The sequence below is a fragment of the Lagenorhynchus albirostris genome, chromosome 4 (genome assembly GCF_949774975.1).
Source record: "Lagenorhynchus albirostris chromosome 4, mLagAlb1.1, whole genome shotgun sequence".
NCBI classification, from domain to species: domain Eukaryota; kingdom Metazoa; phylum Chordata; class Mammalia; order Artiodactyla; family Delphinidae; genus Lagenorhynchus; species Lagenorhynchus albirostris.
Window position 1 is genome coordinate 36,726,914 of NC_083098.1, and position 13,929 is coordinate 36,740,842.

The following is a 13,929-nucleotide window of genomic DNA, read 5'->3' on the forward strand; positions in this document are numbered from 1 at the left end:
TTTTTATTGTCACAGAACGTAAGGCTCAATGATTACTGATATAACTAATTATATACTGATTACAGACAATTAATATAAGGAACACTTGGGGTTTAATTTTCCCACAAGATAAAGTCTAGCAGAATAAAACTCCTGGTCTTAAATCCAGGTTCTAATTCCTTCTCATGGTGAGACTGTAATGGAAGGAGTATGCTTGGCCCATTCCTAGCTACCTCCCAGCACCCGGGGGGGCACCTGACCCATATTAAGCCCTCCACAGGAGTTGCTGACTGACTGGATGGATGGATGGACAGACGGACAGATGGACGGACAAGCTGTCAGCCACCTGATGAATGTCTCAATCACAATAGGTCCATTCCAGACAGAAATAGCCATCTTGATACACTGAATTATTTTGCTCTGTAGTTTTTTCTTTTCCCCTTCTTTTTCCTGTGTGTTTATACATATATGATCCAAAGCAAACAAACCCCCAAAGTATTGACAAGTGCACAATGTCACCAAATTATAGTCTTTGCTAAAGTGATTTTTAATACTGGTATGTTTTAACACCTATCATATAAGATGTACAAGAGGACACTGAAGATCAAACACAGAATAAAGAATCCCGCTTTAAGGGTAGAAGCCCGCTTCAAGAAGAAATCCACTTCTCCCAAAGAGACCAGTGCTTTCTTGGAGGTGAATGAAGAAGCTGCTCTAACTCCTGGGCCATCAGGGCCCATGGGTCTCCACAGGGCTGTCATGCCAACTGGCCAGATCTCATGTGCCAAGTAGGGGTTTGCTGGCTTGACTGGTCCCTGTCTTCCTCAGTGGCCAGTAAAGACAGTGCAGAGCTGATGAGTGAATCTCGTTGGCAGGGCTTATGGGTATGTTTGCGTGTCAGATGTCAACATATTTATATTTCTGTGTGGACTGTGATTTGTCATAGGATCCCCTTTTGAGAATATGCTCTGCCTATTTCAGGTTCTTTGGGGGTTTACACAACAGATTTATTAGCTACTTTGTGTGTTCTTGTCTTCCCATACAGTGAAGAGTGATCCTCATTGTTATGTGAAGTCGTCAAGCTGTGAATTTTAACCTCACAAGAGTTAGAACTCTGTGTAGAGGAGATGTCACCTCATACTGCAGGGCAAGGACAGAGTCTGGACCCACTTGACTTCTCGACTTTGGGCAAGTCCTTTGGGGCATTGGGGAGGAAGCATACAGCTCTTATAAAAATGGGGTCTTTTCTCAAATGATTTTTTTTTAAGGGCTTGAAAATCTCTTTAGATTTATAGATGTAATCACGAACCTCGAGGGAACTTAATGAACACTTGAAGTTAATATTTTTACTCCCTAGAGATAGACACAATGTATATTCTTCTAATATACATTTATGCATTATGTCATTTTAAAAACATTGAGGGCTTCCCTGGTGGCGCAGTGGTTGGGAGTCCGCCTGCCGATGCAGGGGACGCAGGTTCGTGCCCCGGTCCAGGAGGATCCCCCATGCCGCGGAGCGGCTGGGCCTGTGGGCCTTGGCCGCTGGGCCTGCGCGTCCGGAGCTTGTGCTCCGCGGCGGGAGAGGCCGCGGCAGTGAGAGGCCCGTGTACCGCAAAAAAAAAAAACAAACCAAAAAACAAAAAACATTGAGATCATTCCACATATACTGTTTCATAAGTCACTTCATGAAATATTGTGGAGCATCTTTACATGGCAGTCTATGTTGACCTACCTCATTCCTTAGAACAGTGGCTTTACAGAAGTATTCCAGTGCATGAAAGGTCTATAATTTATTTAACCATCCCTTAGTCATGGACATTTAGATAGCTTTCAACTTGGTGTTACGGTGCCGCTACAGACACTTGTGCCTTCATGCAAGTGTTTCTGTAGGATCATTTTCTAGACTTGAAAATGTGCAACCAGGCTGAGGGCACATTAAAATGTTGGGCAGTGAGCTCTCTGGCAACACTGTTCAGTAGTGCCTGAGAGTGTCTGGTTTTTCCACAGCCACACCAGTCTTAAGAATGATCATTCTGCTTTGTGAAAATACCTCATTTATTGCATTGTTAAAATTATACAATGAAGTGAAGCAGAGTATTTTTCATGGATGCTTGCTTGTTCATGTACTTTGCCTGCTTTTTTTTTTTTTTAAAGAAATGGCCTTTGATTGATTAATTAGTTAATTTTTTGGCTGCCTTGGGTCTTCGTTGCTGCGTGCGGGCTTTCTCTAGTTGCGGCGAGCAGGGGCTGCTCTTCCTTATGGTGTGTGAGCTTCTCATGGCGGTGGCTTCTCTTGTTGCGAGCACGGGCTCTAGGGCGCACGGGCTTCAGTAGTTGTGGCTCGTGGGCTCAGTAGTTGTGGCTCGTGGCTCTAGAGCGCAGGCTCAGTAGTTGTGGCACATGGGCTTAGTTGCTCCATGGCATGTGGGATCTTCCCGGACCAGGGCTCAAACCCATGTCCCCTGCATTGGCAGGCAGATTCTTAACCACTGTGCTACCAGGGAAGTCCCCTTGCCTGCTTTTCTATTGCAGTTTTTCCTTTTTAACTGATAAGACAGTGACCCTTTGTTCTATGTTTTGTCAACATTTTACCTACTCGTTTGTCTTTTTATTTTTGTATAATTTCTTTGCTGTACGGAAGTTTTATATTTTTTATATATACCACTTTATTAGTCTTTTAAAAAATGTTTTTTGACCTTAATATCTGTCAAATGTTAGACTATTTATACTTTTGTGTGGATTGTGAATTGGAAAAGGACCCACCCCTCTTTGAGAATGTATTTGGCCCCTTTTCAGGGAGTTCTTTTTTGGGGTTAATACACATACTTACTAGCTGCTGTGTATACTGTCAGTAGATAAAACCCATCCTCCTCCTCTATTCTGACATTATTAAAAATATGTCCCATATATTTCTCTATAACTTTGGACTAAATATGTACATGTTTATTCCATTTTGAATTTATTTTTCTCTATGGCGTGTTAAGAATCTAATTGTCCTAACATCATACATTGAATGATTCATCTTTTCTCTACAGATATGAAATGCCACCTTCATCACATAACTTCCTATGTAATGTGTTTTTGTTGGACTCCATTTGGTTCCATTTTTTCTATTTGTAAATTTTGGAGTGTGAGAAAGTGTATTGTCTGAGATTTAGTGCTTTACAATTTTATTTTGTAAGTATACTCAAGAACTTGTGGGTTATATATATAATGACAATGATTATTATGGTATTTTCACAAGTAAGGACATCTTTGTGGTAGTACACAAAGAGCCCCATTGGGTGTCACAAGTATATTTATATGGAAAAGAAGTGCACACGTGTGACATGATTGTTAATTCTCAACTGCTGCAGTGAACATAGTAGAATTATATGTTCAGAGAGCCCCAGTTCTAAAATAAGCATTACCATGAGTGAGTTTTAAAGGATCCACAAAAAATGAATTTCTAAATTGTTCCTCTACATAGGCACCTAACATAAAATGGTAAATTCCAGTGTTCCATTCTGAAGTATTAACTGCATGGTCAGTATTTACCACAATCAGGACAGGTCTGGAGAGAAGTCTACCAAAAGCCATCCATTAAGACAGAAACAACACAAATCAATGTAAGGGTTTGAAAGTAGTCACATTGGAAGACTGCCATTTCCAGAGATGGTATGTAAACATGTTACTGAGAAGAACTAGAAATAGTCAAGTTGTCCAGGAGGCCACACATTATCTTTAAAAAGAAGAATGTAAACAAAAGCTCTAACTGAATAAATTGTATTCTAACTGATCTCAATAATCATGCATTCATAAAATCAGGGCCTATATGAAGCTCAGAAGGGGGGGCCAGAGAAATAATGTTAAGCAGAATGAGTCCAGCTCTGTGTCTGGAAAAGAGCCAGGTGGATATTTGAGGTAGCAGAGTGTAAAGAACACGGTCTTTGCCAGGGCTACTTGTTGTGATCCACTTAAAGAGCTAGGACGCTTCAGGACTTGTGTGTTGAAGCCGGGTAGTCCTAGAATTGAATCCCAGCTCTGTTATTTGGACAATGTTGAGCAAGTGATAATCCCCCTGAACTTCAGTTTCCTTTCTTAAAAAGGATGATATGCTGCCCACTAGCGGGTTGGAACCAGTCCTGCGATGCCCTGGGCTCTGCAGCCAGCTGCCCTGAGACCCTGCCCAGTCTACCAACGGGCTGGCTCTGGTTTTGGCAGTCTCTAGGCTGTGCAGCCAACCACACTGGGACCTAACACTGCCCACCAGTGGGCCAGCAGCCACCGCACTAGGCAGGGCCTGGCAGGCAACCAGGCCAGCGCCAGCCTTGCCTAACAGCGTGCCCACTGTAGTCAGCCCTGGCATAGAAAAAGGGCCCATGCAGCCAACATAGGGGGAACCCATAGAGCATATAGCTCTGGTGAACAGAGAGGAGTGTGCTGCTCAGACCCATAGCATGTCTCCGACATAAGGGCACTTCTCTAAGATTGGGAAACATAACCAACCTACCTAATACATACAAATACATACAAACACAGAGAATTAGACAAAATGGAGAGACAAAGAAATATGTTCCAAATGAGGAACAAGACAAAAATCCCAGAAAAACTAAGTGGAGATAAGCAATGTACCCAATAAAGTTTAAGGTAACGATCATAAAGATGCTCAACAAACTCAAGAGAAAAATGGATGAACACAGTGAGAAGTTTAACAAAGAGCTAGAAAATATAAAGAACCAAACAGAGCTGAAGAGTACGAGAACAGAAATAAAAAAAATACTAGAAGGAATCAACAGTAGATTAGATGATATGAAAGAATGGATCAGTGAACTGGAAGACAGCAGAGGAAATCACTTAAGCTGAGAAGAAAAAGAAAAACAAACAGACAAAAAAACAGTTTAAGAGACCTCCAGGACAACATCGAGCATGCTAACATTCACATTATGGGGTCACAGAGGAAGAGAGAGAGAGAGAAAGGCGCAGAGAACATATTTGAAGACATAATAGCTGAAAATTTCCCTAAACTGGGAAGAAAAAAACAGGCATTCAGGCTTAGGAATCACAGAGAGTCCCAAACAAGATCAACCTAAAGAGGTCCACATTAAGACACATTGTAAGTAAAATGACAGAAATTAAAGTGAGAATCTTAAGAACAGCAAGGGAAAAGCAATTAGTTATATACAAGGAAATTCCCATAAGACTGTCAGCTGACATTTTAGTAGACACTCTGCAGGCCAGAAGGGAGTGGCATGATATATTCAAAGTGATGGAGAAAACCTACAACCAAGAATACCCTACTCAGCAAGGCTATCATTCCGATTTGAAGGAGAGAGAAAGAGTTTTACAGAGAAGTTTTAAAAGCTAAGAGAGTTCAGCACAACTAAATCAGCTGTACAAGAAATGTTAAAGAGACGTCTCTAAGTGGAAAAGAAAAGGCCACAGTAGAAATATGAAAATTACAAAAGGAAAAATCTCATTGGTAAAGGCAAATATACAGTAAAGGTAGTAGATCAACTACTTATAAAGCTAGTAGGAAAGTTAAAAGACAAAAGTATTAAAATCATCCATATCCAAAATAATTAGTTAAGGGATACACAAAACCAAAAGATGTGAAATATGATGTGAAACACAATAAATGTGGGGAGAGGGAGCAAATATGTAGGGCTGTTACAATGCATTTGAACTTGAGATCAACTTAAATTTATATGTATATATATGTTTATATATATATGTGTGTACAGAGCTTGTTATATTTAAACCTCATGGTAATGAATGACAAAACAAAAAATCCAAAATAGATACACACACAAAAAAGATAAAGGAGTCCAAACATTAAAGATAATCATCAAATTCTAAGGGAAGAGAACAAAAGAAGAAGGAAGGAACAAAAAAGAGCTTCAAAACAACCAGAAAACAATGAACAAAATGCCAGTAAGTATATACCTATTAATAATTACTTTAAATATAAATGGACTAAATGCTTCAATCAAAAGACATAAAGTGGCTGAATGGATTTAAAAAGAAAAAAGACATATATATATGCTGCCTACAAGAGACCCACTTCAGATCAAAAGACACACATAGACTGAAAGCGAGGGGACTGAAAAAGGTATTGCATGCAAATAGAAAACAAAAGAAAGTTGGGGTATCAATACTTATATCAGTCAAGATAGACTTTATTTTTATTTTTTTATTTTTTTAAATTTTCTTACTATCTTTATTGGAGTATAATTGCTTTACAATGGCGTGTTAGTTTCTGCTTTATAATAAAGTGAATCAGTTATACATATACATATGTTCCCATATCTCTTCCCTCTTGCATCTCCCTCCCTCCCACCCTCCCTATCCCACCCCTCCAGGTGGTCACAAAGCACAGAGCTGATCTCCCTGTGCTATGTGGCTGCTTCCCACTAGCTATCTATTTTACATTTGGTAGTGTATATATGTCCATGCCTCTCTCTCACTTTGTCACAGCTTACCCTTTCCCCTCCCCATATCCTCAAGTCTATTCTCTAGTAGGTGTGTGTCTTTATTCCCGTCTTGCCCCTAGGTTCTTCATGACCTTTTTTTCTTCCCCTTAGATTCCATACATATGTGTTAGCATACGGTATTTCTTTTTCTCTTTCTGACTTACTTCACTCTGTATGACAGACTCTAGGTCCATCCACCTCACTACAAATAACTCAATTTTGTTTCTTTTTATGGCTGAGTAATATTCCATTGTATATATGTGCCACATCTTCTTTATCTGTTCATCTGTTGATGGACACTTAGGTGGCTTCCATGTCCTGGCTATTGTAAATAGAGCTGCAATGAACATTTTGGTACATGACTCTTTTTGAATTATGGTATTCTCAGGGTATATGCCCAGTAGTGGGATTGCTGGGTCGTATGGTACTTCTGTTTTTAGTTTTTTAAGGAAAATCCATACTGTTTTCCATAGTGGCTGTATCAATTTACATTCCCACCAACAGTGCAAGAGTGTTCCCTTTTCTCCACACCCTCTCCAGCATTTATTGTTTCTAGATTTTTCAATGATGGCCATTCTGACTGGTGTGAGATGATATCTCATTGTAGTTTTGGTTTGCATTTCTCTAATGATTAATGATGTTGAGCATTCTTTCATGTGTTTGCTGGCAATCTGTATATCTTCTTTGGAGAAATGTCTATTTAGGTCTTCTGCCCATTTTTGGATTGGGTTTTTCTTTTGATATTGAGCTGCATGAGCTGCTTGTAAATTTTGGAGATTAATCCTTTGTCAGTTGCTTCATTTGCAAATATTTTCTCCCATTCTGAGGGTTGTCTTTTGGTGTTGTTTATGGTTTCCTTTGCTGTGCAAAAGCTTTGAAGTTCATTAGGTCCCATTTATTTTTATTTCCATTTTTCTAGGAGGTGGGTCAAAAAGGATCTTGCTGTGATTTATGTCATAGAGTGTTCTGCCTATGTTTTCCTCTAAGAGCTTGATAGTGTCTGGCCTTACATTTAGGTCTTTAATCCATTTTTTTTAACATCTTTATTGGGGTATAATTGCTTTACAATGGTGTGTTAGTTTCTGCTTTATAACAAAGTGAATCAGTTATACATATACATATGTTCCCATATCTCTTCCCTCTTGCGTCTCCCTCCCTCCCACCCTCCCTATCCCACCCCTCCAGGCTGTCACAAAGCACCGAGCCGATATCCCTGTGCCATGCGGCTGCTTCCCACTAGCTATCTACCTTACGTTTGTTAGTGTATATATGTCCATGACTCTCTCTCGCCCTGTCACAACTCACCCTTCCCCCTTCCCATATCCTGAAGTCCGTTCTCCAGTAGGTCTGTGTCTTTATTCCTGTCTTACCCCTAGGTTCTTCATGACATTTTTCCCCTTAAATTCCATATATATGTGTTAGCATATGGTACTTGTCTTTTTCTTTCTGACTTACTTCACTCTGTATGACAGACTCTAGGTCTATCCACCTCATTACAAATAGCTCAATTTCATTTCTTTTTATGGCGGAGTAATATTCCATTGTATATATGTGCCACATCTTCTTTATCCATTCATCCGATGATGGGCACTTAGGCTGTTTCCATCTCCGGGCTATTGTAAATAGAGCTGCAATGAACATTTTGGTACATGACTCTTTTTGAATTATGGTATTCTCAGGGTATATGCCCAGTAGTGGGATTGCTGGGTCATATGGTAGTTCTATTTGTAGTTTTTTAAGGAACCTCCATACAGTTCTCCATAGTGGCTGAAACAATTCACATTCCCACGAGCAGTGCAAGAGTATTCCCTTTTCTCCACACCCTCTCCAGCATTTATTGTTTCTAGATTTTTTGATGATGGCCATTCTGACCGGTGTGAGATGATATCTCACTGTAGTTTTGATTTGCATTTCTCTAATGATTAATGATGTTGAGCATGCTTTCATGTGTTTGTTGGCAGTCTATATATCTTCTTTGGAGAAATGTCTATTTAGGTCTTCTGCCCATTTTTGGATTGGGTTGTTTGTTTTTTTGTTATTGAGCTGCATGAGCTGCTTGTAAATTTTGGAGATTAATCCTTTGTCAGTTGCTTCATTTGCAAATATTTTCTCCCATTCTGAGGGTTGTCTTTTGGTGTTGTTTATGGTTTCCTTTGCTGTGCAAAGGCTTTGAAGTTTCATTAGGTCCCATTTGTTTATTTTTGTTTTTATTTCCATTTCTCTAGGAGGTGGGTCAGAAAGGATCTTGCTGTGATTTATGTCATAGAGTGTTCTGCCTATGTTTTCCTCTAAGAGTTTGATAGTTTCTGGCCTTACATTTAGGTCTTTAATCCATTTTGAGCTTAGTTTTGTGTATGGTGTTAGGGAGTGATCTCATACTTTTACATGTATCTGTCCAGTTTTCCCAGCACCACTTATTGAAGAGGCTGTTCTTTCTCCACTGTACATTCCTGCCACCTTTATCAAAGATAAGGTGTCCATATGTGCGTGGGTTTATCTCTGGGCTTTCTATCCTGTTCCACTGATCTGTCTTTCTGTTTTTGTGCCAGTACCATACTGTCTTGATTACTGTAGCTTTGTAGTATAGTCTAAAACCAGGGCACCTGATTCCTCCAGCTCCGTTTTTCATTCTCAAGACTGCTTTGGCTATTTGGGGTCTTTTGTGTTTCCATACAAATTGTGAAATTTTTTGTTCTACTTCTGTGAAAAATGCCAGTGGTAGTTTGATAGGGATTGCATTGAATCTGTAGATTGCTTTGGGTAGTAGAGTCATTTTCACACTGTTGATTCTTCCAATCCAAGAACATGGTATATCTCTCCACCTATTTGTATCATCTTTAATTTCTTTCATCAGTGTCTTATAATTTTCTGCATACAGGTCTTTTGTCTCCTTAGGTAGATTTATTCCTAGATATTTTATTCTTCTTGTTGCAATGGTAAATGGGAGTGTTTTCTTAATTTCACTTTCAGATTTTTCATCATTAGTTTATAAGAATGCCAGAGATTTCTGTGCATTAATTTTGTATCCTGCTACTTTACCAAATTCATTGATTAGCTCTAGTAGTTTTCTGGTAGCATCTTTAGGATTCTCTCATGTATCATGTCATCTGCAAACAGTGACAGCTTTACCTCTTTTTTCCGATTTGGATTCCTTTTCTTTTTCTTCTCTGATTACTGTGGCTAAAACTTCCAAAACTATGTTGAATAAGAGTGGTGATAAACAAAAGAAAGTTGGGGTACCAATACTTATATCAGACAAGATAGACTTTAAAATAAAGATTGTAACAAGAGACAAAGAAGGACATTACATAATGATAAAGGGATCAATCCCACAGGAAGATATAAAAATTGTAAGTATGTATGCACCCAACATAGGAGTACCTAAATACTTACAGCAAATACTAACAAACATTAAGGGAGAAATTGACAGTTACACAATAATAGTAGGGGACTTTAACACCTTACTTACCTCAATGGATAGATCATCCAGATGGAACATCAATAAGGAAACACTGGCTTTAAATGATGCATTAGACAAGATGGACTTAATAGATATTTATATAGAACATTCCATCCAAAGGCAGAATACAGTCTTTTCAAGGGCACATACACAGATCATTCTCCAGGATAGATCAAATGCTAGGCCACAAAACAAGTCTCAGTAAATTTAAGAAAACTGAAATCATATCAAATATCTTTTTTGACCACACTGCTATGAGACTAGAAATTAACTACAAGAAAAAAAAAAAAAACCTGCAAAACCTACAAATGTGGACATTAAACAATGTGCTACTAAACAGCCAGTGGGTCACTGAAGAAATCAAAGAGGAAATGAAATAATACCTGGAGACAAGTGAAAATAACACAATGATCCAAAATCTTTTAGCAAAAGCAGTTCTAAGAGGGAAGTTTATGGTGATAAAAGCCTACCTCAGTAAACAAGTAAAATCTCAAACAACCTAACCTCATTCCTAAAGGAAAAAAAAAAAAAAAAAAAAAAAGACCAACATAACCCAAAGTTAGTAGGAGGAAGGAAATAATAAAAATCAGAGCAGATATACATGAAATAGAGACTTAAAAAAATAGAAAAGTTCAATGAAACTAAAAGCTATTTCTTTGAAAGAATAAACAAAATTGATAAAACTTTAGATTCACCAAGAAAAAAAAGAGGGCCCAAATCAGAAATGAAAAAGAATTTACAGCCAACACCACAGAAATACAAAGGATCATAAGTGGGAATTCCCTGGCAGTCGAGTGGTTAGGACTCTGCGCTTCCACTGCAGGGGGCACGAGTTCAATCCCTGGGTGGGGAACTAAGATCCCACATGCCGTGCAGAGTGGCAAAAAAAAAAAAAAAAAAAAAAAAAAAAAAAAAAAAAAAGGGGCTTCCCTGGTGGCGCAGTGGTTGAGAGTCCGCCTTCCGATGCAGGGGACATGGGTTTGTGCCCCAGTCTGGGAAGATCCCACATGCCATGGAGCGGCTGGGCCCATGAGCCTGCGCATCCGGAGCCTGTGCTCTGCAACGGGAGAGGCCACAGCAGTGAGGGGCCCGCATACCGCAAAAAAAAAAAAAAGGATCATAAGAGATTACTAAGAATAATTACACACCAATAAAATGGACAACCTAGAAGAAACTGACAAAACCCTAGAAATGCACAATATCTCAAGACTGAATCAGGAAAAAATAGAAAATATGAACAGCCCAATTATCTAAATTATCTCAATTATCAATGAAATTGAATCAGTATTTTATAAATCCCAACAAACAAAAGTCCAGAGCCAGACAGCTTCACAGGTGAGTTCTACTAAACATTTAAAGAAGAGTTAAGGGACTTCCCTGGTGGCACAGTGGTTAAGACTCCACGCTCCCAATGCAGGGGGCCTAGGTTCGATCCCTGGTCAGAGAACTAGATCCCACATGCATGCTGCAACTAAGAGTTTGCATGCCACAACTAAGGAGCCCACATGCCACAACTAAGCCCTGGTGCAACCAAATAAATAAATAAATAAATATTAAGAAAATAAAAGAAGAGTTAACACCTATCCTTCTCAAACTCGTCCAAAAAATTACAGAGGAAGGAACACTTCTGAACTCATTCTATAAGGCCAGTGTCCCCTTGTACTAAAACCAGACAAAGATACGCCCCCTCCACACACACACAAACACAAACATTACAGGCCACTATTACGGATGACCATAAATGCAAAAATCCTCAACCAAATTCAACAGTACATTAAAGGATCATACACCATGATCAAGTGGGATTTATTACAGAGATGCAAGGATGGTTCAATACCCACAAATCAGTCAATGTGATACACCACATTAACAAACTGAAGAATAAAAATCATATTATCATTTCAATAGATGCAGAAAAAGCTTTTGACAAAATTCAACATCCATTTATGATAAAAACTCTCCAGAAAGTGGGTATAGAGGGAACATACCTCAACATCATAAAGGCCATATATGACAAGCACACAGCTATCATCATACTCAATGGTAAAAAGCTGAAAGTATTTCCTCTAAGATCAGGAACAAGACAAGGATGCCCACTCTTGCCACTTTCATTCAACATAGTATTGGAAGTCCTAGTCATAAAAATCAGACAATAAAAAGAAATAAAAGAAATCCAACTTGGAAAGGAAGAAGTAAAACTGTCACTGTTTGCTGATAACATGATACTATACATAGAAAATCCTAAAGACAACACCAGAAAACAACTGGTGTTTCTAGAACTAGAGCTCATCAATGAATTCATTAAAGTTACAGGATACAAAATTAATATATAGAAATCTGTTGTGTTTCTATACGCCAACAACAAACTATCAGAAGCAGAAATTAAGAAAATAATTCCATTGACAATCACATCAAAAAAGAATAAAATACTTAGGTATAGGGCTTCCCTGGTGGCGCAGTGGTTGAGAGTCTGCCTGCTGATGCAGGGGACACGGGTTCGTGCCCTGGTTTGGGAAGATCCCACATGCTGTGGAGTGGCTGGGCCCGTAAGCCATGGCCGCTGAGCCTGCGTGTCCAGAGCCTGTGCTCCGCAACGGGAGAGGCCACAACAGTGAGAGGCCCACGTACCGGTAAACAAAAAAACAAAAAAACAAAAAAGCAAAAAACTTAGGTATAAATCTAAGGAGGTAAAAGATCATTAACTCAGAAAACTGTAAGATACTGATGAAAGAAAGTGAAGATGACACAAACAAATGGAAAGATATACTGTACTCATGGATTGGAAAAATTAATATTGTTAGTGACTGTACTACCCAACGGCAATCCTTATCAAAATACCAATGGACTTTTCATTGAACTAGAACAAATAATTGTAAAATTTGTATTAAACTCAAAAGAACCTGAATAGCCAAAACAATATTGAGAAAGAACAGAGGTGAAAGCATCACACACTTTGATTTCAAACTATTCTACAAAGCTACAGTAATAAAACACTATGGTACTAGCACAAAAACAGACATAGATAATGGAACAGAATAGAGAGCTCAGAAATGATCCCACACTCATATGTGGCATTAATCTACAAGAAATGAGGCAAGAATATACAATGGGAAAAAGACAGCCTCTTCAATAAATGGTGTTGGGAAAACTGGACAGCTAAATGCAAAAGAATCAAGCTAGACTATTTCTCATGCCATATACAAAAATAAACTCAAAATGGATTAAAGACTTAAATATAAGACCTGAAACCATAAAAATTCTAGAAGAAGACATAGGTGGTATGCTCTTTGACATGGGTCTTAGCAATAATGTTTTGGCTATGTCTCCTCAGGAAAGGAAAAAAAAAGCAGAAATAAACAAATGGGACTATATATGACATTATTGAACTGTAGAATCAATCCCAGCAATTGTCTACTTCTGAACTTGTTTTCTTAAAGAAAGAAACCTCTAATTTGTGTAAGTCTGTAGGGCTAGTTTTTGCTTACTTGCAGTCAACTGCAATTCAAAATTGATATATTAAAATTTAGATTGGCTTTAAAATATTATGCAGGTCAATGCAATATTTGTTACATTTATCTCCTCCATAACAAGGTACCCTGAATTATGTAAAATGGGAACACATTGTCCACGATCAAGACATCTGACTGAAGGACTGCTTTGGTGAGTTGTTCATTTCTTGGATGTATCACATTGCATTTAGATAACTAGACATTTTTTTTTTTGGCTGTCTTGTATCCTTGTTGCTGTGCGTGGGTTTTCTCTAGTTGTGGCAAGCAGGGGCTACTCTTTGTTGTGGTGTGCGAGTTTCTCATTGCGGTGGCTTCTCTTGTTGTGGAGCACAGGCTCTAGGCACACGGGCTTCAGTAGTTGTAGCCTGTGGGCTCAGTAGTTGCAGCACACAGGCCCTAGAGTGCGCGGGCTTTGGTAGTTGTGCCGTGTGGGCTCAGTAGTTGAGGTGCATGGGCTCTAGGGCACATGGGCTTCAGTAGTAGTTGTGGCGTGCAGGCTCAGTAGTTGTGGCTCACAGGCTGTAGAGTT

General features: G+C 39.0%; 1 protein-coding gene across 7 annotated transcripts in view; it reads left to right on the forward strand.

Moving 5' to 3' along the window:
• The window catches only part of SLC10A6 (solute carrier family 10 member 6), a 49,343-nt gene that overhangs the window by 18,051 nt on the left and 17,363 nt on the right, over positions 1-13,929 (forward strand). For 3 of the 7 annotated variants that reach the window (XR_009540262.1, XR_009540265.1, XR_009540264.1), the window contains exons 6-7: positions 1,025-1,167; positions 13,483-13,551. Coding sequence is in view for 3 of the 7 variants with exons in the window: in XM_060147874.1 (XP_060003857.1) it covers positions 554-771 (218 nt within the window). In the remaining 4 variants the exon portion in view is untranslated. The other 4 variants (XM_060147875.1, XR_009540263.1, XM_060147876.1 and 1 more) reach the window with 4 other exon arrangements.